General features: G+C 44.8%; 1 protein-coding gene across 5 annotated transcripts in view; it reads left to right on the top strand.

The window, feature by feature from the left end:
• Positions 1–26,936, top strand: part of AFF2 (ALF transcription elongation factor 2) — a 443,996-nt gene that overhangs the window by 240,303 nt on the left and 176,757 nt on the right. For all 5 annotated transcript variants that reach the window (XM_081808150.1, XM_081808148.1, XM_081808149.1 and 2 more), the window contains one exon: positions 24,771–24,815. In XM_081808150.1, coding sequence (XP_081664276.1) covers positions 24,771–24,815 — 45 coding nt within the window. The remainder of the gene's footprint in view (positions 1–24,770; positions 24,816–26,936) is intronic.

Here is a 26,936-nt window from a genome sequence, read left to right as displayed (position 1 = left end):
ATCAGCTAGTCAGAAGTTACTGACGTTTCTCCCCTCAATGGTATATGGAAAAAGCGGTTGACGTTCAGAAAACATAGAGACAGAACCAGAACATCAGCCTAAACCATCTCAGTGGTGCATGGCGCTTAGAGGATGAAGAGCGGATGCAGGTGGCGCATTGGCAGGTCCCCTGTTGCACGGTGTCCTGGTCACACCTCCCGTTTCCTTTTACCCCTGCCCTTAAATGACGAGTATCACATATCACCTGTAGATGACTCAGTGGATGCCACAACATGACTGGAGCTCATTCTAGAATGTAAGAACAATCTTCAGGTGTGACTTGTGACTTGTCTCTCTAGAAGGAAGGATTCCCTTGGCCCCTGAGAGATCTACAGGAATTCAGATTAGACCCACAGGTGGCTTTTTCTACTGTTTCTTTTTAGATAGTTCAAATGCGGGGCCCAGCTGCTGAACGATACACAGATTGCACAGAGACCTCCAGCTTTTTCTAATGGGGTCTGCAAGATCACTGGAGACTCAAGCCCTGGGTGCCTTGTAAACTGAGCGTGGGCACTCTTCCTGGGTTTCCAGCACAATCTAGCTTCTGCCTCTCCTCCTGGGCGTTCCACAGTAATGGGGGCGAATGGCTCACAGCCCAGTTGGCTTGGCCATCGTGCACATCTGAAACTTGAGCCTTCAGTGAATGTACTTTTCAGTCGCAAAAGAGACACTCAGCCTGGAAGTGACAAGAGTACAGAGTAGACTGAAGAGAACTTAATGCCAGAGAAATAGCAAAGTGCACCAACTCTGGCTCTCTGCATCCGACCGTGCGGTCACGATCCCGCCTTTGCCCTGCCCGCTGGGGCCTGGCGGCGGGTAGCACCCCGTCACTGCCACCAAGTTTCTGGGCCTCTCTCTTGTGGGACACAGCTGAGGTGATGTTTTGGTTCATCCCCTAGTGCTGAGCTCTTGGCTTGCAGACCCAAGACTTATGAGGGGGCGGGGGCTCTGCAGGAAGCCACTGAATTTGCAGCAGCATTCTAAAGGAAAGTCAAGAACAAGTTGGGACTCTGGCAGGGGTGCCTCTCTTTGCTGAACCCCCAAGCTGAATACCTTAATGAGATGAACCAGTGCCTGGTACCTAATGCTGGAGTGCTTAAGGATTAGATCGCTCTCGCTGAGTACCATTCCTTCTAATAATAAAATTAATTTGACCATTTGGAACAAGATTTAGTAATGGGCCTCATCCAAGCCTCTAAATATGCATATTCCACTTTGGAACTGTCCATAATCGCTCAATTGCACCTGCAAATCATGTTGTTAGCTCACTAATTATTCAAATAGTGGGGGCAATTCCACAATTGTGTGTGTAATTGTGTTAATTGTTAATGCAGTTAGGTACAGGTGCACCGTGACTAATTACACATGCAGAAGCGCCTCCCGAGCAGCCCACTGTCTCCGTGCATGGGCCGTCCCTCTCGGAGACAGGCATAAGTGGGTGCCACACACAAAGCCACAGGCCATCAGTGGGGGTCGATCTGGCGTGGCTTTCACTTGGGAGCCCCAGCATATACGTTTGGGAAACAATTAGGTCTTTGACTGAGTTCAACTATTTATGCTTTTGCTTCTCTTGCACCGCCCCCACCCCCACCCCCCCCGCGCATTAGCAGAGAGAGGCAGGGAGTGCACACGCACATAGTTACACGCTCAGACCCGGTCACACCGTCACACACAAACTAGTTTGTGGAGCTGGCTCTGCTCATCTTGTTACTGATGGTTCCCTGGTCCGGTGAGACGAGCTTTTAGTCAGGGGTTCTGTTACTCTTTCCCGGTCACCCATATGGTTTCAGGACTCCCATTTGTCTGAACCCAGTATCAGGATATTTATGCCACTTTCAGGGTAAGATGCAGCCGGGGAGGTGAAATTTCGGTGATTTCTGGGACATCCTGGTGCTTTATGTCTGTGGGACCAAAATAGGGATTCCTGCCACGTTCACGCTTCCCCTTCTCTCCCATCTCTTCACCTGCTTCAGGCTCCGTGTCAGGCCCTGGTGCAAGTCCTCCCAGCTATCAGACGAGTCTGATGAATGCCGAGGCTCCTGTGCCTGTGGGCCAGGAGCTGGGTGCACACCTCATGCTGTAGGAGATACACTATAGATGTGCTCTCAATGTTTCAAGACCCCCCCCGAATTTCGAATATTCTGCCCAGTCATCCCCATAAACCCGAAGTCTTTTACCCTTTGATGGATCATAGTGTATTTTGAAAGTTTGATTGAAATGTTGGAACCTCTTGCCAGAAAATGCGCATAGGCATGCACGCAAAATTTTGCACAGGATTTCAGACCCCCTTAAGCCCCCTTCATGGATCCCAGATTAAGAACCCATTCCACAAATGCTTTGTGTTTCAGCACCAAGCAAGGTGCCCAATTCATCAAAGAGCTCGATTAAATTAAATACATTATATGATCGAACTCTCTTTTTGTGGGTATATGATAACTGAATGAAGTTGGTAAGAATTACAGTACAAATATACTTAAGTCTCTCTCACTCTCTCTCACACACACACACACACACACCTGTGAGATGATCAATTCTACTTTTTTATTTGGAAAGATACGGTCAGCATTAGCTATAAGTTTCTGTTATTGTCATGATCATCTATTAGTTTCATAACACAGTTGGTAAATTTAAAAATGAGTATTCACCGCCAAGTTCGCATTTGATGATCTGGAGCTTTTGTGCTCGGGAAGGAAGGAAGGGAGTGTGAGTTAGGGGGTGGTGCGGTGTAGACATGTATGGGCTTGTGTCACCGTAGACCCAGTTGGACACAAAGTGTGGGACTCCTGGGCTGCACATTGCAACTCTGGCCCTTTAGCAATCAACGTCTACTTACTGTGTTGATTTTGTGCTCTGTAAGCCTAGCTCTAAGGAACTGGCTCTCTTATGAGAATCTTTACATCCCCTCCCTGCTATAAGGAAGGCAGGTCAGCTATAAAACATTACTTGGCACTGGCTTGTGAGCCCAGTGCCAAAAGGGAAATGGACTATATGTAAGACAAATCAGTTCGTGAGCAATACAGGAGAAGCTTTTTAGGGGACATTGAGGATAGGGGCCAGGGGACCCACCTGAGTGTGGGCTTGGTCTGGTAGAAGAGACGCACTCCGCATCACTGCTGCGTGGGGAACAGAATTGACTGACTTCATACCCAAGTTTGTGGCCCAGCAGGCGTCCAGTGGAACATAGGGATAATGCTCGAACTAACCTCCTGGGATTGCTGTGAGGATTGCATGAGATAATCCTTGTGGGGCATTTAGCACAGTGCCTCGCACATATTAAGTACTTAGTAAATGTGGCTATAATTTGTATCATTAATCATTATTCTTATTGCAGTTTTTATTTCTGTTGTCGTCACTTCAATCTATGAATATGGGGAATTACCCCCACAGTGCTATTGCCTTCTCCCCCCTGCCCCAGCAATGAACACCATCCCCCCACCATTGAACGTTGTTCCTACCTTCCTTTTGTCATTTTCTTTCTTTCTTTCTTTTTCTTTCTTTCTTTCTTTCTTTCTTTCTTTCTTTCTTTCTTTCTTTCTTTCTTTCCTCTCTCTCTCTCTCTTTCTTTCCTGAGGGAGAGAGTGGGGGTGGGGGAAAGGACAGAGGGAGAGAGAGAATCCCAAGCAGGCTCCACGCTGGGAGTAGAGCCCCCAACATGGGGCTCGATCCCAAGATCCTGAGATCACGACGCTCAACTGACAGAGCCACCCGGGCATAGTCCACCTTGTAGCATAGGCATTCCTGTGTTTGTCTTATCCCACCAACTAGGCTATATGACTGAATTAGTTTGCTAAGGCTGCCGGAGCAAAGTACCACAAACAAGGTGGTTTAAACAACAGAAATATATGGTCTCACAATCTGAGATCAAGGTGTTGGCAGGGTTGATTTCTTCTGAGGCATGTGAGGGAGGACTGTTCCAAGTTTCTCCTTGGCTTGGAGATGGCTGTCTTATCCCTGTGTCTTCACAGTCTCTTCCCCCTCTGCATGTCTTTGTCCAGATTTTACTTTTATGATCATGCCTCATTTTATTGCCCTTTGCTTTATTGCACTTTGCAGATACTGTGCTTTTTCTGTTTTTGTTTTGTTTTTACAAATTGAAGGATGGTGGCAACACTGTGTCAAGCAAGTCTGTTGGTGCCACTTTTCCAACAGCATTCACTCCCTTTGTGTCTCTGTGTCACATTTTGGTAGTTTTCACAATATCTCAAGCTTTTTCATTAGTATTGTATTTGTTACGGTGATCTGTGATCGTGATTATGACTCACTGAAAGTCCAGATGATGCTTAGCATTTTCTAGCAATAAAGTGTTTTTATTTAAGGTACGTACATTGTTTTTTTGGACATAATGCTATTGTACACTTTATAGACTACAGTATAGAGTAAAGGTAACTTTTATGTGCAATGGGAAACCCAGAAACTCACTTGACTCGCTTTACTGTGATAGTGACTTTATTGTGAGCTCTCCGAGGTATGCGTGTGTGAGGACACCGGGTATGTTGGAGCAGGGCCCACCATAATTGACCTCATTGGAACCCGATTACATCTGTAAAGACCCTGTCACCGAATATGGTCAGATGCTGAGGTACTGGGGGTTATGGCCTTAATATGAATTTTGGGGGCATGCAATTTAACCCATAGCAATGAGCATTAACGATCGGGCCTCTGTTTTACATGTCTTTGAAACATTGTCTAGTGCCCTGTCTAGACTGGAGTAGAAAAAGCAATGGGCCTGATACGGTGGGGACCAACGGGCCTGGGTCCTAATCTCATTTCTCTTTATCCACGGGCCGGTTAGCTGGTCCAAGCCTGCTCCCTGTTTAATGTGAGGTCCTGGTTCCTACTTCATGGGCTTTATGAGCATTACAGTTTATATATATGCCAAGCACATGCAGATAATAGACGCTCGGTAAAGGGTGGTTATTAGGCACAAATGTTTACTGAAATGAATGCATGAATTAATTAAAAACCTAGGTGTCTAGTCAACTGTTGGCCAGAGTGAGGTTTTTAACTTCTTTGTTAAGGTGGTCTCTCCTTTGTTGCATTTCATGATTTTGGACCCAGTCCTATGTAACGGAAAGGAATTTGTGCAGCAGTATATAATGGTGTGAAAAGTTAGCCAACTTCCTGAATCAGTTTTTTGAACAACAATCAGTGTGTGTGTGTGTGTGTGTGAGAGAGAGAGAGAGAGAGAGAGAGAGAGAGCAGTCCAAGCTGCCTCTTTGAGATGTGATGTTTAATTTGTGGATAGGCAAAGCTGTTTCATTATCACTCCAAACTGAAATGTCTCTACTACATTTCAAAAATATGTTTCATTATGTAAAAAACCCCAAACCTCCCAATAACAACAATGTATTATAGATGATTGGCCACAACGTCCAGTAGTTAGGAAGCAGAAGAGAGGCACTTGTTATGAGACTAGGAAAATTGAAAGTTCACATTGACGTTGTTCTTCATTATAGTTTCAGTTTGTTAGCATCGGAGTGTCAAAATCAAACTCAGATTTTCTTTTGCCTGCTTGTGTCAACATTGCAACAATGGCTTAATGTGCATTATTTGCAATTTGGTTGAAACAGATCGGAAAATCAGTACACCAAAAAGCCAACCTCATAATCACCGATTTTTAACACCGTGTCAATTGCTGTAAATCACAGAGATATAGATACGTGTAGTTGTCATGTTGAAGGTGATTAAAAGATGCTGAATCTCTAATCACTACAATGAAAGAGATTGTCATCAATAAAGAGACTCCAGAGCTGGGGAATTATATTGATCTGAGCAGAGGAATTTGCAAACTCTCTTTCTCAGTTAATCTCGTCCTTCTAGAACTGTAGCAGACACCTTTAAAGATAGAGTGGCACATTTGGTGGAAGAAGAAAGTCCATATTTTAGTTAAGGCTACTTTGTTCAGTTTCAGCTTCCAGGTTCTAATGTGAGCCTGCTTAGCAGAGGGCTAAATGGTCATTTGTGTGATCTGAGAGTTGATGTATCTCTCCCCACTAAGCACAGCTTCAGCGCCTTTGGCAGCACATTCTGACTGGTTTAGACCTCATGGAGAAATCATTTGGGGCGGGGAGAGGGACTTTAGCGATTGTTTATCTTCCGTCGGAATTATCCACAGGCGGCAGTTGGTTTCATACTCGCTCCAGAGCGGTATAGAATTGTGTGTAAAATGCATACTAAACGGCCTAATGCAATAAAAATGAAGCATGTACTTCCATTAGCTTTTCTGTTTGCAGCAGTTCCACAAAAGCCACATATCAAGAACCGTGTCTGTGTGGATCCCTATTCATATAAAAGCTGTGTGATTGCGGGTCTGAGGGGCCCTGGCAGTTTATAGCGGGGGGCCTCCACCGGTGTGCTTGGTGCAGAGCCGACCCACCTTCCTGCTGTCCTGGCCCTGTTCACACTACCCTCTTCTGCATGCTTGGGTGGTCAGATTCTGAAATTTCCCCAGGCTCGGTTTGTCATGCAGTCACGTTTCTCATCACATCTGAAGGCTGTTGTGCCTCGCATGGTAATGAGGCCCTCTTTGTTTCGGCTGCTGCACGGCTCCCAGGAACTGCCTTCCGTTCCTGGTCCGCAGTCTGAGGGCTGGGGCTGCCGAGGCAGAGAGCCTTGCGGGGTCTCTCAGAGCCAGCGACGCACCTAGGACTCGGCAGGGTTTTTAAAAACTGAATTCACATCAGTTTCAGGTTTGAAGCTGTTACGTGTACTCTGGTTTGGTTGTGTTTTTTTTTTTTTAATGCACTAAAACAATTTATGAGCATCCTATGTGCACATGTGCCCAGATTACTGTGCTCGTGTATACAACTTATTGTATATTTACTACAGAGGCTGAACTAAGTGACGCCCCCTTGAATGTGTTCTAGGGAGAAATGATACCCCTGGAAGGCATTAATTTCTTTATGAATTTAGGAGCTGTGATGGGATATTTCCCACCAGAACGACTGAAGAATATTATTGTCGGTCATCTCTTGAAATGATTATTTGGTTATAAATTGCTTTCAAGTGTGTCTTAAGAACACACTGCCTTTACAGAGATGTGGTCGGTCAGCTTTCTAAAATAGGTGCCCACGCCTTACCTCAGCCAATGAAGAATCTAGTCCCTCAGTCCTTATCTGGACCCCAGAAATGAGTGACAGCTTGAAGCTCGGAACGGACGGTGGGTTTGCATATTCTACCGTTCTAGTGGGATCTGTGTCCCCGGAGTTGGGATGGAAATACTGGTTATCGCCAAAGGTGATTATTTCACCTTAACACTGCAGGAGGCCCTGGGGATCATAGGGATATAGATGGAGGCTCATATACAGTATAGACCATGGAGAGAATCAGACCCCTTCATTTTATAGCAAGGAGTCTTTGGCTCAGAGAACCGAGGTGATTCACCAAAGACACAAACTTGATGAAAAATGGGCCCCAACTATCAGAATAAATAGTGAGGGATGGTTCAGATGATGTAGTCTGAAGCTATCAAATGTTGTCTTGACAAAATGAAGAAGGTATGAGAGTCCAACCCTTACCGAGTGCTCTGGATGAAATAATACCATGACTGAAAGTATGACTGACCTTCCTAACTCAATTCATCTGAGTTAGTCACAGTATTATTTTGGGGAGTTCTGTAAAATCTGGGATACATGCTCCTCCAGTTTCTTCATTTCCTGGGTGGGAGATCCAGAGAGAAGAGTAGAACCCAGGCTCTTCTGACCTCAGCTGCAAGGTTCTCCCATTGGCCACCCCGTCCTCCCTCGGTAAACCATACGTTTTAGAAATTCCCTCTCTATTGTTGGTAGAATTAGGCAGGCTGATTATGAGGTGTATTTACTGTCCAACCTGGGGCTCAGGAAACAGGGAGATGGAAATGCAAGTCTACTGATACTTGACCAGACAGTGGAACTAGTTGTCAGAGGGTCAGCTTGGCCGTGATCAAGGTCAAAGGAGCATTTCACACATGACTGGACCGCAAAGTTTTTCGTGATAATACAGGAAAGAATAGGTTTCCTCTGATTAGAGCCAAATAGAATAAACAAATTAGTACTGAACTCATTAGAGGGAATTTGTGAGAAATGCAGCCTTTGAAAAACTCGGCATTGAGATTCCCTCAAGGGGGACCCATTTTGCCATTAGATTCTCAGCTGTGGGCCAGTATCTATCTATTCTATATGCACTCATATCCATATTTCACATCTGCAGAGAGAAACACTGAAGTTTCAAATTTGGAAATCCAGAGCAGGTCAATTCAAGTTTTTCTTTTAAAAAAAATTTTTACTTCTGAATGACTTGTCTTTATTCAACAGGCTCCACATAATCTTACCTTCTGGTTTGATTTAATTTGTTATGTACAAAGAAAAAATGCCACCAAATCCTCTCATGGCCGTTTTAATCAGCTTCTCTTTGAGATCCTTTGAAATAGCCCATTAAGCTACACATTGTACTTTGTATAGATTAATTTGAAGTGATTGCATTGGCCGTAGTAGTTGTGAATGCAAAGAAATAATCATGATATCTTGTTTATCCTACAGAGCTGGGCATATATAATCTTATGCTCATCAGAACAGTGGAAAAAAATGGGCTTATTGAACTGCAACTTGTATGTTCACTATATCCTATTATATTGGTACAGCAAAGGAGTTTTGCCAAGTGAAAATAATTAACACAACTTTAATAAGGGCTACTACATACCTTACTTTTTAGGAATATATTTTTTTTCTCATACGATGGTTAAAAACACGGGTTTGAAGTCATACAGACATGGTTTTCTGTCTTGGATTTATCACATGTTAACTGTGTGGCCTTGGGCAAATCACTTAACCTCTCTGAACCTTACTTCCATCATTTACAAAATGGGGATAATAATATATATCCTAGGTTTTATGGACATTATAGTTTGTGTTTGTGCAACTTACCATTAACTCAATATACTGTTAGGCATTCAGCTGTGAAAATTATGGAAGATGCCCTTGCCGGGATGGTCTGCATAGAGCATTCAGTGTCCCTTGGGGGTAGCTGTCACCAAGGGTCCCCTCTAGAGTCTAGATGGACTAGGCCTGGAGGTTGCTCTCAGGCCGTAGGTTGGTTATAGGTTTCATGTTAAAATGGTCATGTAAATGCCTATTGTTCACAGAAACGCTTGTGGGGCACTTACCCTGGGCCGGGCTCATCCTTGAGCTTACTTAATCGCCATGACCACACTAGGATGTAGGCATATGAAGGATCATGTACAGATGTGGGACTTGTATAGCTCTACTCCAATGGATGTTGCTCCAGAAATTAACAAATACTATTATTTTTGCACTAAGTCAAAATTTATAAAATGGCTTTATTCATCTAACCTTCTCTTCTCAATACTTCCCGTTTCCTATCTCTTTGCTTTGATTGACTCAGGTGCTTAGACCAAACATGGTGCTATGGAGGCCAAGGCAATGACCATGACCACTTATGCCCCTCTAGCCAAAGAATCTAAGCAGGAGCTTTGGCTTATTGCCCAACACACCTGGCTCCAGACAGAGCTGGACTCTGACTTTCCCATGATCCAGCCTCTCGCAGTGCTGGTGGGAGAGGGCACCAGACACGGCTTTCCCAGATGTCTTTTGTCAAAGTCTTAACAATCGCCACGGCGTCACACTATTTAAAATTTAGAAATTTTGAAGAGATACTCCGTTTAGATACCGTTTTCAGGGGTAAGGCAGGCACTTCTCTCCCCCCCGCCCCCCACCGCCCCACCACTTTCCAACGGAATACGAAGGAGACTGTGTAAATAGATCAATTAGATCTTCCGGAAGAAGCTTGAGTAGCGCTACCTTAGTTGTTTACTAGAACTGAAGTGACTTGAGGCGAATCAAAGGGAATCATGAGGTAGTGAGTCCTCCGTCACTGGGATTATGTAAGTTAGTGGTTGTATAATATGATGACAAAAACTTGACCTTTTCTGTCCAATGGCCCAGAGGTTAGCCCCAGTCCTTCCATTCACCTGGCTGTGTGACCTTGGGCCAATTCTTTTACCTCTCTGCACTTCATTGGTTCTTAGCTTTAAAGTGGGCCACATGTTAGAAGGTTGGATTATATAAACCCAGATCCTTTCCCTGGCAAGAGTATATTGTAAGGTGAATGCATCCATTACTGGACAAGCAACTGAGAAGAATTCCATTGAGAATTAAGCTCGCAGATGACGGATGGCATTTATTACCCGGTCCTTCTTTTCCCTGCCCTCTGGCAGATTTAGTAGATCACAGTCAGAACTTGAATGCTTTGGGCCAAAGGCCTCCACCATACCTGGAATGGCCATCACGGGTGGTCCTTTTTCAGAGTGCCCATCTTATTCTAATGAACCAAATTTCTGAAGATGGAAAGGTTGCCCCTGCCAGCGCTATTTGCCTCCTTCCCCATTCCTTGAATGGAACGATAAAAGGGGGAAGGTGTGTTGTGTTGAGTGAGCAAGTGTCTTTCTTCATTCCAGCTTCGGCCTGGCACCAGTAAGCTCATTTCGCCACATATCCATGACTTCTCAAATCAAGATTGACCGTGACTGCTCATGGGAAGACAGTTTTCATGGCATATTTGGAGAGCCCATGAACCTGTAGGAATTTCCTTCAATTGGCTATAAATGGTCGAGACACAGAAGCCAGAGGAGGAGCAAAGTTAGAGTAGCAAGGTGCTGACCTCGGTGTTGAACCTGAGGCCTCAGTGCTTAGCAACCTGGGGGGCCTGGCTGGAGGAACAGGTTGGTCTACCGGTGACGACAGCAGGTACTCTTCAAAGCAGGGACTCTGATCGGTGATTGTACAGGTGATGTGCTTTCAAGATGCTCTTCTTCCTCTCTCAGGTTTTCAACATGCCGTTCCATAGGTCTCTCTTTAGACCATCAGTGGTCTTTTGCCCGTTTCTGTTGATGGTTTGGAATTTGTGAGAACATTATTTGCCTTGTCACAGAGATATCCTCTCATCCCAGAGGGGAACCTTCATCACAGTGCATGAACTTGGCTCCTGAATTCCTGTGGCTTTCATGGGAACTCTGTAAGTCTATGTTTATAGACCAGCAGCATGAAACGATGCCATCAGGGAGCTCTTCTTAGAGTTTTGAATTAAGGGGTTAAGATCTTCACATTAAGGATTTAGGAGATCTCACTTGGGATTAGATTATCCTTTATAGAGAAGAGAAACTGAGAATCTTGAAAATGCTAATTGGAAAGCTTATCATTACAAAATAGATGTTTGATGCCACTAAAAACCTAGTAGCATCCTGATAAGGTGTCATGCTTGCCTTTGGAGCACAGATTGTAAAACAAAGGCAAAACATTTAGAAATTAACGAAATGTGTTGTATAGGTACCTACGTGTGAGGCCAGATAATTTCAAGATTGGTGTGATCACAGTAAATTTTTATTTCCAGTATGGCCTCAGCCCGGGGCCTTTTGGGTACCCAACTAAATGCACACTAAGTATTGGTAATTGTATCGTTTAAGTTGGCATATTGCTTTCGATTTTAAAAGTCCCTCTTCTTTATGATAATCCATTTGAACGAAGAATGCCCTTAAACTGATTCTAAAGATCATCAAATAACACTTTATAGTGTAATATATATCGGTGAGTTTATTTATCTTGAGTCGAGAGCTTTTATAGATTCCAGCTATGTGTCTTCGCCACAAATCTTGTTTTTTGTGCTCATGGCATCAGCGAGAATAAATGGAAGTTGTGGAGTCTGTGAAGGCCACTGGAGGGGATTTCCCAGTCTCCTAATATATCAGTGTCTCTTCGTGTCTGTTTCTGATGGGGTCCAACAGTAGGTCAACATCCTTAGGTAAAGAAAGGCTTCCTCAGAGTGAGCAGCAGTCATTGAAAGTAAATTAATGAAAGCCAGTGACTGCTGATCTCTCTGACAAGAAGGAATTCTTGCTGCCAACATTTAGAAACCACTAGAAGTGGTCTCCATCGGAAACCAGGTTTCGACTTTCTGCCCTGGGCTGCCAAAAGTATTGCAGTAGAAAATGTGCAAGTAAGTTGAACTTTGAATTATAATTTCAATGCCTGTCTAGTGAAATGGATTCATGCTCCGGCACTGCAGCTTTGAGGCTCTGGGTTGATTCGCATAAGATAAAAATCTGTCTGGTCTGACAGTCGAAAAGGTCGCAAGCACACTTGATGTCTGGTGGTCTCAGTACGTTCCCAAATCTTGATTAAAAAAGGAAGATTTAGGAACTATTATGGGATTTTTCACAATAATCTTTTCAAACAGAGCCATTTCTACGTGTTTTGGCTTCAAGTTTGTTGACTTAGCTAAGTATAGATTATCTTTTCACTACCATTTAGCAATAACCTCTAACTCAATGAGAAGATCTCACATGATTGAGGCACTTTGGCTTTGGGGCCAAGATGTTATTTTTGAAAATGACATCTAATTGTCGTTGTGGTCTCCCTGATAATAAAAATCAAACTGTTCACATTTTAAATGCTTCCACTGAAGTTCTAATGCAGAGTGTCTGTCTGTTTCCATTTTGAAAGTATTTGCTGGAATGGCTTGACATTTTTACTTCTGTAGATCATGCGGGCTCTACACCTTTGAGATTGATAGCTCTTCATTTTAGACTGGAGACTTCTTTTTTTATAATACTGTTTTTTTTTTTTTAATTTTGTTTATTTTAAGTGATCTCTACACCCAGTGTGGGACTTGAACTCACAACCCTGAGATCAAGAGTCACAGGCTCCACTGACCAAGCCAGCCAGGCATCCCACATCTGTCTTTTTTTTTTTTTTTTAAGATTTAATTTATTTATTTGACAGAGAGAGAGAGACAGCGAGAGAGGGAACACAAGCAGGGGGAGAGGGAGAGGGAGAAGCAGGCTTCCTGCTGAGCAGGGAGCCCGACGCGGGGCTCCATCCCAGGACCCTGGGATCATGACTTGAGCTGAAGGCAGACACTTAATGACTGAGCCACCCAGGCACCCCCCACATCTGTCTTTTTTAAAGCAGGATTGCCACACAGTCTGGGATTTCTAGCATAGTCCTCATGTGAAATAATCACTTTCATTCTTCCCATATTAGATATTCTGGAAGTTTGCGTATTTGGTCATCCACGCCATGCCACCCAAACCAGCTGTCATACTCACTCAAAGAAAAATCCTCCTTCCCGTGTGCCCGGTTCAGGGATCCGAAAATGCATGCTAACTGGCACTGTCATTACCATTTTAGGTATGCAGGTCCTATACACTCATCTGGAGTAGATGCTCCCTGCGGACATTTAGTCTTTTATCATCTACTGCATTTTACTGAATTTCCCATAATGCTTCGTGCAGTGTACTGTGCAGAGTGGGGATGCAATGTATATTTTATTTGGGATGATTTTCTTAACGCGAACAGAGTTTTTCTAAACTCCCAAGTTTGGAAGTACTCCAACACACTGATTCACGAGTAAGTGTGGTTATCTCACTGAGTGTATTTCATTTGTATCAGTAATGTGTTGTAATTGTACGTGGAATTATAAACACCTGCCAGGTGTCTGTTTATCCTGCAGACTTTGACAGCTGAGAAGTAACCAATCCCAGGTTTTCGTGCAGATGTGAGACAAGTGAAGATCATTGGTGCCGTGCATACGCTGTCCACATTAATTGGCATTAAGCACTAGGCTCCATAAACCATGGTCCCCCATGCATCACTCCCTCTTTGGTCTTCGGTGTATGATGCAGTGGACTCAAGATGCACCACAGAGCGGGCCCACACTTGATGCCACAGACCCTTTCTTAATGACGCTGTGTCAAGGGTCTGTGTTTGCAGAGTGATTTTCTGGAAAAGCGCCATGCCCTTCCATGAGCCAAATGTTTCAGAGTGTCCCATAAATGCTGGGAAGATGGGGCCTTGGGGCCATCTCTCAAGCTAACTGGAGATACTAAGTGAGGCCCAGGGGAAGTTTAAGAAACAGGAACTTCTTGTATTTGTTCTATTGATTTTTCTGCCAACCAAAAAGTGTGACCAGTTGTGGTGTTTTCAAATAAAAACATCAGGAATGAAGTCCGCTTTTAGCGAGCGGTTTCCTGGACAAAAGCGCAGGTGCATTTGGGGGAAGGCTGGATGGAGCTGGAGACAGGTCCCAGTGCCAGTTCGCCTAACAAAGCAGGAGGGGTAAGGGCCAGCATTGCGAGTCATTATTTATAATCAAACAATGGGGTAATTTTGCCAACTCTCTGTTCTCAAATATGAGACCATCTTCCTGGTAATCAAACTATTACTCTGACACAGTTTACTTATCAGGAGACCAATTTGCAATTGTGACCTGAAAATGGAGGTTGTCTTTCAATTCATTTGAATTGCAAACAGGGTAGACAACCTATAGCTACTGTGGCATATTTTTTAAAGCAAAATCAGGCACCTACATTGACCTCCTATTTACATTTCTTTGAGAAGAAAAAAAATCGCATAAAAGCTATCAAGAAACACATTTCACAGCAGGCAAATTAATTGGTTTTACAGTATTTGAATGGAGGGTTTGTCAAATAAAACATGCCGTGACAGTTAATAGTGTCATTTAGAGCCAGAAAATTATTGGCTTATTTGTTATTGGATAAAAGGAAGGCAAACATTTTGTATTAGGAAGTTTTAATGTGTTTAAAATCCTCATTAGGGATTAATGGACATGCTTGCTTAGCATAGCGCCTCATTAATTTGGGGCTAAACAGTTACTTCTGTGTTTCAGTCTCAGTGTTGTTTCTTAACATTTTTTTTTTTTTAACTTCTCTTTAATTAGATCTTGCATTTGAGTTTGGTCTCTACACCATTGGAGATGTAGAATTAATTAATGAGATTTATAAATCTAATGGAAGTGAGTTATTCTTAGCTATCGTTTCATTTTAGTGCACACTGAAACCACATGTAAGTGGGTGCAGATCTAAGAGATTTCAGAAGCATAAGAAAAAATGTAAACTTCCCTGAATATATTTAGCAGTGTCACTTGGCATTAATAGATAAGTGTTTTCATTAGAGTTATAAATAATAGGGGAGCTGGTGAGGATTCAGTCCCCCTGCACGCAGCTTGTTCATTGGGATCATCGCAGTCGGAGAAGAGCAACTGTAACTTTTTCTATGGAACCACCATGTCATCCGCTGACTGTTAAGACGATCCTAAGTGCAGGGTTTAGAGAGTCAAGAAGGCGCCAAGTTCATTAGAGGTTAGTCTGAAAGAAACTTAAAAAGCCTGTTCCGCTTACATGGCTTTAAGGAAAATTTAGCTAGAAGAAAATCCAACTGAAATCTGGCTTTCTCGTTTTGAAGCAGACATTTAAATCATTAGCTATGTATTTCGAAGAAGACTGAAGTGGCTCCTTTAGGGCGAGAGATTGTGAATGTCAAGGAAAGACCTTCATTTTTTACAGGTTTTTCAAGAACTATGAGCCAAAGATAGTTATTTCAAAGGTTCTTTTATAAATGGGGTTACAGCACTTAATTGAAGACCCCATAAGATGCCTGTGGCAATGTCTTAAGAAGCTACCAGAAAAACCTGAGCTCCTCCTTCATTTTTTTGCCCCAACAAGGAAGTCCTTGTATCTTTAGAAACCATAAATGCTTTTGAAGAACTTGTCAATCCCGGGTGTATTATGAAAGATAATTGTATTTTAAAATATTTCGTGCTAATGATCACATGATAAATGTTTGCTTAAAGGAGAAATATTTAAATAATTTAAAACAGCTCATCTTTACACAGTTTGGAAACTCCTCCCTTCCAGTGTTGTGTAGGAACGATCTCTCTCAGGAGGCTATGGGTCAGTCGAGTTCTCTGCTTCCCTAGAGACAGAGTTGAATTCATTTAGCCCCCCAGAGGAGATCCTCAAGCCCTGTGGCCATATTTGGCCCTGGGCTTAATTTCATCTGGCCTTCTGGGTAATATTATGGGCTTTGCCACTGTGGGGTCCCAGAAAATCATTACTCCTGCTCCTGGGCTCTCTGCTTGTTTCATGCAGAATGAAGCCTCTCACAGATTAGAGCAGTTGGAGAACTGTGAACTGTGGGTAATTAGCTAATCAGTGTTGGAAAGGGCAGGACTAATAGTGGGGAGCAGAGTGTCACCTCCTTCTAAATCACTGGAGCTACTTGGCCTCCAGCTTTCCCCTTTCCCCTTGCCTCTTCCTTCCTTTATCTCCATACTCAGGGTACGCACAGGGTCCCCTGTGTTTCCCGCGGAGCTAGCTAGCTCTTTCTTTCTCTACCTTCAATGTTGCCAGAGAGTTCTGTTAAACTTCCCTAGCAAATCCATGTTCCTGTTCTCCAAGACAACTATTTCCCGCCTTTCCTTTCTCTTCGCATTTCCAATAAGCACCCCCCATTCTTAGCTGATGACCTTGCCGCCTACTGCAAGGAGCATAATAGATACAATCAGACAAGTACCACCACATCTTCCCGTCTTTAATTGCTCCAACCCAACTGCTTATGTGTCTAGACACTCTGCTTCCCCTCCTCTTACAATGGAAGCAGCGTCCAGAAGTGTCCATGCTCCTATTTCAGGCTGTCCTCTCCAATTGTGTCCTGATGCGCTCTCTCCTTCTCAAGGACTTCGCTTTTATAACCATCCCCTCTCTCTTTTGCAACACTTCCCCCCCACCCACCCACTGGTATATAAAATGCCTTAATATCATCCCTCTTAAGAAAACAAAGAAAAAACCTTGACCTGGCCCACATCACAACTTCCTCTCCCCCCATTTGTCTGCTCCCTTTCACAGGAGAAATTGATTATTCACTCTCTCCTCCCATCCTCCCACTCCCTCCTCAACACACTCCAATCAGCTTCGCGCTCACAGTGTGCCACTGAAACAGCTCTGACCAAGGTTGCCCGTGACCTAGACCTTGCCAAACTCAACTGCCAAGTCTGCATCCTTATCTTACTTAATGGCCACTTTCTCTCTGAAGCGCTTTCTTCTCCAGGCTTCTGGGACACCGTGCTACCCGATTTTCCTCCCGTCCCCCCCCCCCCCCGAGCCCCTCCTAAGAATTCATGTTTGGCTTTGGAATACATAGCACGTGATAGATCCCATGCTGTGCTGTAGGGAATGTGGACTCCTAGCAAAAGAGACTGCAGATGGTCTTTTGTAAATGGTCTTCAGGTTCATCTTAGGACGACTAAGGTGGGAGACCGGTTTCGCAGGTAAGGCCCACAGGATGTGTGTGCTGTGTGTTCTATGTGACTTGTTACAGAAGGGTTGCCTCCTTAATTATGTTGGTAGTGTTTGGTCTAGGAATTAGTTTGCCTCTCCCATGCATTTAAACAGCATCAGCAAGGAAAGAGAAAATGTATCTGGGATTTGACAATTAGCATCCGTGTTCCACGGAGAAAATAGTTCATGGATCGGAGATAGAGAATTGAACGTCGAGAAGTCTACTGCTATGTAGAATAAGATGTATGTAATATAACAGAATAAAAGAGAAGGTGAATAAAATTACAAAATCTAAAAGATACCTGAGAGATCATCTCACCTGGCAACTGGTCTAAGATGAAGTTTATTCTGTGGCAAAATGGGAACTATAAGAACAGTGGTATGTGTGAGTGTGTTTGATGTTGGTATAAGTTTGCTGTCATATATTTTGAAGAACCTGTCGTGTATTTGAAGATTGTACCCTTCCTACCTTTTGGATACTGTTTTCGTTATGGCCTTTCATGGCAAACAAAAAAAGTTGGTTATCTTATGTAGATCTCTGATTATTTCTGTAATGCTATGTGAGGTACAAAACATTAGGAACTTGTAATATATTCCCTTGCCTTTGTCATAGAGGCTGGAGAGTGATGAGGTGAATTGTCCCAAACCACACAGCTAATTAGTGGTAGAACTTGGACACGAAACTGTTTCCTATCAGTATGTTTTTCTTTCGCCACTTTATAAGATCATAGTTAGCTGAACGCGAGATGGAATTTTGCTGTGGTTGTGGAGTGGATAGGAGTATACGGACGCTCCCCAAACTCTAACATTTATTCTTTAAATGACAAACTTCAAAAGTGAACTTGCTTCACAGCACGTCTTCTTGATATGTGTGGATCATGCATGTTGGCCTTGTTACCAGTGGCTGTTGACAGAGTTCAGAAGTTGCCTGACGTCACTCCAGTTTGTCCATCTGTAGTCTTACGGTTTCCTCTTTTACTAGAAGACATTCGGGGCCTGCCCACAATCCAGCCATTAACGTGAACGGCAGTGCAACAAGTAGGGATTTAGTGGGATTGAGATTTTAATTTTAAATCGTTCTTGGTTGCAGTGCCCTGGCCCCCCAGATAGGTATCCCGCAGGCCCTGAGGGGTCTGACGCATGCCTAAAAATCTCAAAAGGAAGGGACCGGGGCTAGAAGGTCCGTGGGTTATAGGGTAGGCACCAAGAGCCAGCGGAACGCTAAGAGCACAGGCAGGAAGGGGCAGGCGAGGTGGGCCAGAGACTGGGAGGCTGGCAAAGAGAAGTAGGAGGATACACCTTAAGTGTGAGCAGCACAATTAAGGAATCTAGACGCAAAGCCTTGAGAATGTGTAAGCAGGGAGTCTGGCCCTGGGGCACCTGAGCAGCAGAGATGCAATGACCTCAGTGCCCAGCTCAGGTGACCAGGGGAATGAGGAGCAGGTGGTCAGGCACATCCAGATAGGCTCTTGGTTTCTTAGGGCAATCTTTCTAGATGTGCACCTTATTTTTCTTTAAGACTATAACCCCGCTCCCCATTTATAGCTCACTCTTCTATAGAAACTAGTTATTACACCAAATAAATGAACAGTGAGCTAATGGCTATTCAGAGCCCACTGAATTAAGTACTCTTCACTTGAAATTCCATCTGCCATTAGGTCCTCTCAGCTGATGATGGGCCTTTCTGCATATGCATCCCGCCCTTGCCCATGCCTAATGTAATCAGGGACGAGATGTCCTCATAATGAAGCACATCGCCCACCCTTCCCCCACCCCTCCCACCCCGCACTCCCCCTTGTCTCTCTGTTGTCTTACCCCCTCAAGTACCCTCCCCAGCCTCCTTTGTCCTCTTCAGGGAGTGCCACCAGATGGAGCAGCAGCCTGAGACTCCTTATACATTGGGCCCCTCGATAAGCTTTCATAATTAGTGACCTGCAAGGGGATGTCTTGGGGGCCAGTTTACAAAGGGACCGAACTGTCTCCTTAGTGGTCCCAAGTCTCAAGGTGCCGATGCCTTGCCGCGGGCCTTAGAGGCAACTTGGGATAGAAGTCGGGGAGGGGGCTTACGATGTACATCTCAGCCACGTAACCACCCTAGGAGTGTATTTTGTATTCCCCTCTTACATAGATAGGGAAACAGAGACACAGAGAAGTTCAAGTATCTTGCCCCAGTTCACAAAGCAAATTAAGTATCAAAGCTGGGATTAAAATCCAAGTCGGTCCAGCTTCAAAGAGCGTAGTCTTTCCACTACCCCTTGATGCCCCCAGAAAATATAGTAAATTATCTCATTTATTTGCTCAAATAAATAAAACGTAATTGCACTCACTGCCTTTTTAGTTTTGATGCCATGGAAGATTCTAGACCAAGGGTCATTTTTTTGTAGTCGGCCTGAAATGGCAAGTACATTAAATTCCTTTGATCTTCATGCTCTACTTTTTGTTTCTTCTTTTCTTAGAGGGAACGGTGACTACTAGCTTATTTTACATGGGGTATCTGGACCATGTGATTCTCTTAAAAATGGGCCGGGAGCAGTATTTGAAAGTAAACTCCAAGTCTTTGGACACCCAGGCGTTTAGCTGTATTAAAAAGAAACTGGAAGATGAGCTGGTTGGCTGTACTGTTGTGAAATCTTTTTTTGTTTTGATTAAAGTTCTATTACCTGAGGACTTCTGTTGGCAGCTTATGTAATATTAACTGTTCCCGTTTAATCATGGCCTCATGAATACCAACTAGAATAGGGACAGGTTAAGGTGAGGCAGGAAGCAGGGGACTGACGGATCCTAATGTGAACTGGGTTTGTAGTTTTCCAAACTGGAGACCCGGGACTCCCTGGGTGGGGTGGGGAGATAAAGGGATCCCCAGGCACATGCAAATCAGGACTCCAGAGGCTGCTGCCCCTTGGTTTTTACAAGTGACCAACCATGGGGATTAAAAATTTTAAAAAGCCGGCAAACTCATTTGGTAGTACAAAATCATAACCTGACTTTTCATTCTATTAGTAATGCCGTGTCAGGGGAGTTCCGTGTCCCATAAATCAATCATGAGGATAAATGTGGCAATTTGTTAATGAAAATACAAACGGAATTAGTTCAGAAGCTGCCGTGGGTGTCAGTCATGCATGTTGTTTGACTGGGCCATTAGCACGGTATTTGGTGTTAGTGGGGTGTCACTCTGTGTCACTTGCACTTGTTAGGGGAATGCAAGCATTCGCCGGCAATTAAGCTCATGTTTTTTGAGTTTTACTTTGCGAAGTCTTTGTCAAGGTGGAATATGCCTGGAATCGTGGGCTTTGATTGCCAGATACTGTGGCAACCTCAGGGTGCTTTTAGGGGAAAAAAAAAAAAAAAAAAGAATGACCCTTCTCTCGCAGTCCCTTAATAATAATGTAGTGACAGGCATGCACTGAGCTCCCTCACTCCCCGGTTAACCATGTGATGATCATTATTCTTTTAATGTTTTACATTAATCTCTATGTTTTCTATTATGTCTCTCGATGCCACAATCAGGGTATTTTTGATATCTTGTATTACCCTAATCGCCAAGAAGTATGCTCCAAACTGATTAATTCTAGAATGATTAAAACATCCTATGCAATTCATTTATTGTTGCTGCAGTTAACTGAATATTTGATGATTTAAAGGTACCCTCATTATTTCCTAAGATATGTATTTATCGCCAGGCAGATGATCGGTGCGTGGTCTCTCTGTGGCTACATGGGGTGGCAGCCTGCCCTGTCACGTGCAGAGAGGGTAGGCACTTGTGAGGGCTCTCAGGCAACTCCCCACCTGCCCGCCATGTGTGCCTGCCTTCCCTGGCCCTCAGAGGACCACATCTGTGCCCAGCCCGAGAGGGTCGTCTGGGGCCCAGCGGGAGAGAACAGGTTCCCCTGTGCGGCGTGCAGCCTGCTCTCTGCTCTAGGAGGAGGGGGCGGAGAGGGGGATGCAAAGGACGCCGCAGCTCTGAGTGGCTAACTTGCGCTTTGTGGACTGTCCGAATGCTCAAGAGTGGATTGAAAGAGAGGAGAAGGTGGCTTGGGAATTAAGCAGCAGCTTGGCAACTCGGCGGGCAGCAGTTCTAATCCCCGTGTCACCACTAGTTCTCTTAGTCTCCTTTCCCACCTGTCCGAGTGACTCCAGAAGTACTGCGAGAGGGGCGTGTGTGTGTGTGGGGGGAGTGCACTGGGCAAAATTCTGGGGCTGAGCCCCCGCCTTGGTGCAGCTGTCTTCAGTGTGCAGAGTGACACCCCCCGCCCCCCACGGCGTGCAGCTCCTCAGGGGGCTCAGAGACTGAAGTGGCCTCAGGTGGCTCTGCCACTTCTCGGCCATGTCAGATCCTTGGCCTCTCACTCCCATGTGGAGTGAGGACTACAGTGGGGACCTCGGCGGCTGGGAGCTTCTGTCGGACATGGCTCTGTCCGTGAACCCGGTAGGTACCCTCTCTCCACCACCTAATCAGACCTCCTGTTCCCTATTGTCTGTTTCCCGTGTAAATGTTTGTCTTCCCAATTTGCGTGGAGTCTTGAAGCCAGAAATTATGTTGTCTTCAGTGTCTTCAAACCCTCCCCCTTGGCACCATCCTGAGCACAGTGTGAGCTCAATCAGGATTTGTTGTCTAAAGAAATAAATGGGAGAACTGATGAATAGGCGGTCGGGCAGTGAATGCGATCCTATTACCCTTGTCACGACTACCTTACAATGTATGTCCCAGTGGGTCTCTAATTATTTGTTTTGCCGTCCCATCTAGACATTTAACTCCGAGAGAAAGAGGCCACCCCCCACGCCTAACACTATTCTAGGCTCAGAGGAAATGCTCCACTGCTTAATTCAAAAGCACTCGCAGGGGGAGAAGCATTTGCCGCTCAAATGTAGTTGTCTTGTGGTGGAAAGAGCTGTGGGGCAGGGCTAGATGAGTTTGCAGGACTAGTGACTCCATGCCAATGCTGGATTCTGGGATTTTCTTAAAAAGAAAAACAATCTGAACCCTCGGTGTGGATGCATACTTATTTGACTGTCCTTGTCTGCAGTCCCTTCCGATCCTGAGTGCTCCCGACCCCCAAGCAGTCATTATTAGATTTGCCGCAAAGCCCCAGAGTTGACAACTCTTTCTATTTTGACAGCAGTTCCCCCATAAGGAAATGGATATTTATAATACCAGGTGTAGGAATGACATTTGCAGTTGGCGAGAGTGAGTCGGGTCTTTCCTGGAAAAGACGAGAAGACTCGACTTAGTAATAAAGCAGTAAGGAGAACAACAGGACAAGGGGTAATAACCTGGCTCATTGTGTGGGGCTTTGCAGGGTACAAAGCATATTCACATTATTTATTTCATTTGCTGCTCACAGAAACCCTGTGAGATTTGAAAGGAGCGGGTATTATTATGATGGCGATTTTATTTTATTCTACTTTATTTTACAGTTGGGAAAACTGGAACTCACAGGGGTAAAGTTACCAAGTCCTGTCCCCAAGTGGTAGGGCCAGAACTCCCACCCAGCTCCTTACAGACCCAGAGGCAAGCGTTCTTGCCGTGTCTGCATATTGCTGATATGTTTTTCTCTGTGGTTGAAAATTGACATTATGTTTTTGTGTGGGAACAAAAAGAGCAAAGACCTTTTTCTGAGAGCGGGACATACATTTTTTAGCCCAGGTCGCCCACACGGATAGAATGCAACAATGATATTGAAGATTGAATTCTGCTGTAATCATTTTGACCTTTGGCAAAGGTTATTTGTTAGAAGTTCAAGGATTGTCTTAGAAAATACAGTTGCTGGAGCATTGAACAATGGGATGAGATTGTATCGGCTATTAAGACTAATCCGTTGAGTTCTGTAATCCTGAACTGTGTTAGACCAGCACCTCCCAGTGTGTGTTCTGCAAGCACTCATTCTGTGTGGAATGGTGGTATATGTCGATTGGGAAAAGAAAATCACAAAAACTAAAAAGCCAAGAATTTAGTGGTCAAGAGAGTTGGCAACGTGTTGCGTTAAACAGTTAGATAGGTGTCTCGGAGCCTTTAATTCACATCATGGATTTCCACGTCGGGGGAGGAGGTGGATTGCAGTATTTCCCATGCTTATTTGGACATGGAAAGATTCCCAGTACCTGTGGGATGGGCTCGGGTAGCACTTAACACAGTTTCAGTCCTACATTAACTATGTGATTCCTCATATCTACCTTCCTCTTGAGTCTACAAACTCCATGAGGGAGGAAGCTGTGTCTCCTTTTGCTTTTCCTTGTATCTGTGCCTAGCAGAAGGCTGGCCCTCAAAAAATTTGTTGAATGAATGAATGTGCTGTCCTGGGCCAAACCCTACCCATAGTTGCCTACTGGGACCCTGCATTTAAGGTCCTCTGGAAAGTTGTGCCTGGCCCTCTTTTGCAGCCTTTCCTTCTCCTGTTCTTTCTACCCAGTACTAGAATATTATTGTGCTGGGAAGGGTGACTGTGTAATTTATCATCCAAACTGGGACATTTGTGAGGGGGAAAGGAGACATGCAGGTTTGCGGGAAACTGGGGCCATATTCTATTTTCCATTTCCCCAAATAGAGTTATGCTCAGCCTTCAGTCTATCGGAGGAACTGGGGGCTTATCACCTAACTGCCCCCTCGAGAGGTCTGGATGTACAGCCTCTGTGGCCGTACTGTCTTTGCAGGACTGACCTTTCGCCTTCTGAGGCAGTGAATTAAAGAGACCAAATGCCCTCCTCGCCAGAACTGGAGGGAAGCAGAAGTGACAGTTCGCAGTCCTGGAGAGGGGGAAGGTGTGAAGGCGAGAGGGATGTTTGGGGGATGCCTGTAGCTCACACAGGTGACGTCACGCCCGGCAGACCCTTCTCCGGGTGGTTGTCCCATGCCCGGGCCCCTCGCCGGTCACTGCCTTCGAGCTGGTGCCTCGCTTTGGTGTCTGGCTTCTGGCTTTCACTGATGATAGAGCCCCTGGAGGATAGAGCTTTGTGCTGGACCTGCAGTGAGTCCTCGGGACATTTCTGCAAGTTGCTTGAATTTTGATTGATTAGGAAGATGTCACACTGGGAAAGACGGCTCATGGGACTCACTTTGTATGTTTGTGAGATGCTCTCTAAGTGCAAAGGCATGCCTGCAATTTACACAGTTTGAGCCTTGGTGTTTTGGATAAGAATTGCAGGCATCTGGTTAGACTCCTAAGTTTAAAAAGAACTTAATTCAATCATAGAAGTATGTCCTATTGGCCTCGTCTTTAAAAAAAAAATCTGTGATTATGAATAATATATTAAACCCTGGCAGAGGGTCAAATGGGCCTTAAAGATGAGGAAGTCGAGCTCCTTCTTTGGATAGATGGAGCAAAGTAAAGCCTGGGTGATGGAAGGGCAGCCCAATGTCCCACAGAAAATCGGTGACAAAACGTGTCACTCTCTCTCTGCACCTTGCACTGTGGTCTTACTGCTTCATTAAAGCAATGAAAATTGGCCACTAGCAGATACTTTTGGCTTTGTACTTAGCAGGGGAAAACTCTACATTGATAGCTGTATTTCCTTTCTTTACAATTTTTCCTACCATGTAAAGTATTATACAATAAACTTCTCTGAGAATAGCTAAATGGTGCTTAATTTTTGTTTGTTTATTTTATTTTAGGTAAGCCTTCCCAGTGATCCAAGCTGTGTTGAAGAAATCTTGCGGGTGAGTTTAAAACTTTATTTCTGTGCCTTTTTTTTTTTTTTCCTTTAGAACATTTATTTACTTTTTTTTTTATTCTTATGTTAATCCCCATACATTACATCATTAGTTTTAGATGAAGTGTTCCATGATTCATTGTTTGTGCATAACACCCAGTGCTCCATTTCTGTGCCTTTTAATAACGAAGCAATCTATCTGCTTAAGCTCTTTCAAGTAATTACTGTGCTGTTTCTGGGAGTATCCTGATGGGGAATCCTCGCTTCCACTTCAAGACCCTTCTGCTTACACCTCCCGGCTCATTTCTCACCTGTCCTCTCCCCATCCCCAGCCAAGCTAGTCTTGTCATCTCCCTAAGCTTCTGTTTCATCCTTGTGCCTTTCTGGGTCTTTCTTTTGAGACTCCCCATGTTCTTCAGGAAACTCTCCCTCTTTAAGCAGCCTACCCTAAATCTTGGGCTTTCTGCTCTCTGGGATCTCAAGTCTCAACTTCACTGCCACTTCCTGCGCCAACGTGGGTGGAACAGGGTTGTGGGGGTTGTGGCCTATGACGAGGGGGCAAGATGTGGGAGGGTGGCAAGGAGGAGAGACTTGAGAGTGAAGGCAAGTTGTAGGACCTGTTACTAATGGGAGGGAATGTGTGCATATGAATGGCATGGAGGCAGCATGAAGTTGCCGAAGGTGGCAGTGACCTCTCCCAAAGTAGATGCTTAAACTCAAAGGCAACACCAGAGCCCAGCCGGAAAAATGGGTCTCCTGTCTCTGGCTGTTCGCGTCATAAGGCAAGGCAATGTGGTACCTGAAGAATGGAAGTCGTGGCACTGAGTCCCAGGGCCAGCTCTGCTGTTTGTCACTCTGTGGTTTGGACACAGAACTCCAGCTTTCTGAATCTCCATTGTTATCTGTGAAACAGGATAATAATACCTGTCCTAATTCCCTTAGAAGCTGCCAAGAGGTATAGATGCTCATTATTATGATAAATGATGATCAGCGTGGCCATGAGAAAAGCACGCAGGCTTGCCGCCCAGGGAAGAGAACAATCTGTGTACCATTGAGAAGTCTGCACCTCTCCCCCACTTACCAAAGTGAGGAACTCACCCACACCTCTGCCTGAGACTCCCCGTGGTGCATGCCTTCCAGGCAGCCCAGGGCTCCAAGGGAATCTGTGACAGTGCAGCCCAAGGAATAATAAAGAGGAGAGAGCTGTTTATTGTCAAGTTGACCTGATCACCGATTTCACCTGTTGGGTGAATATCCTGATGGGGAATCCTCGCTTCCACTTCAAGACCCTTCTGCTTTTGAGACTCCCCACGTTATGCATGCCCCGTTTTCAGCCCACGAGTGTTGTTACTGGCTATTAAAGAGATGAGTGCTATTACTCTGATCAGAGACAAGACTATCTGAATTGGGGATATACTGGCTACTTTTTTAAAAAGATTTATTTATTTATTTATTTAGAGAACATGAGAGGGGGGAGGCGCAGAGGAAGAGGGAGAATCTCAAGCAGACTCACGCCGAGCAAGGAGCCTGACACGGGGCTCGATCTCACGACCCTGAGATCAAGACCTGAGCTAAAACCAAGAGTCAGGTACCCAACCGACTGAGTCACCCGGGTGCCCCTATACGGGCTACTTTTGTAAGAGCTCAGGAACCCCTGTGTCATCCCCCCTGGGGTCCAAGGGTTGGGGTGGAGAAATCCGCCAGTGTGCTGCAGCAGGAGACTGCAGGTGTCTGCTCCTTCCATTGGGCGGAGATGGGTCAGATCAAGCAGAGACACCAAATCCTTGCTAGTGTGTTGGCTGCCTTCCTTAAAGAAAGGTAACATGGCAAGAAACCTCTTCCTCTCTTCCAAATGAAGTCAGCGGTCTTTTCTTAATTCCCAACGGAATGTGGGACCCGTTTCAGAATCACCACCTAATTGGTCACAATTGGAATCTCTTCTTACGAGTGGCCTGGCCCTGGGGGAGGGGAGCCGGGTGAGCACCTGGCAGAGGCTGGGGGCCCCAGTCCGCTGGAGGAGCCACTTAGAGAAACAACAGAATGTCGCTTCAACATTGAAAGAAAAGAAGCAGTTTGCCTTAATAAGCTCATAAAAGATAGCACCCTTTGAGGAAGTAACAAAAGTCCT

This window comes from Leptonychotes weddellii, chromosome X (genome assembly GCF_054177405.1).
Source record: "Leptonychotes weddellii isolate Sample4059 chromosome X, ASM5417740v2, whole genome shotgun sequence".
In the NCBI taxonomy this organism is placed as follows: Eukaryota; Metazoa; Chordata; class Mammalia; order Carnivora; family Phocidae; genus Leptonychotes; species Leptonychotes weddellii.
This window is presented reverse-complemented; position numbering and strand designations above follow the sequence as displayed.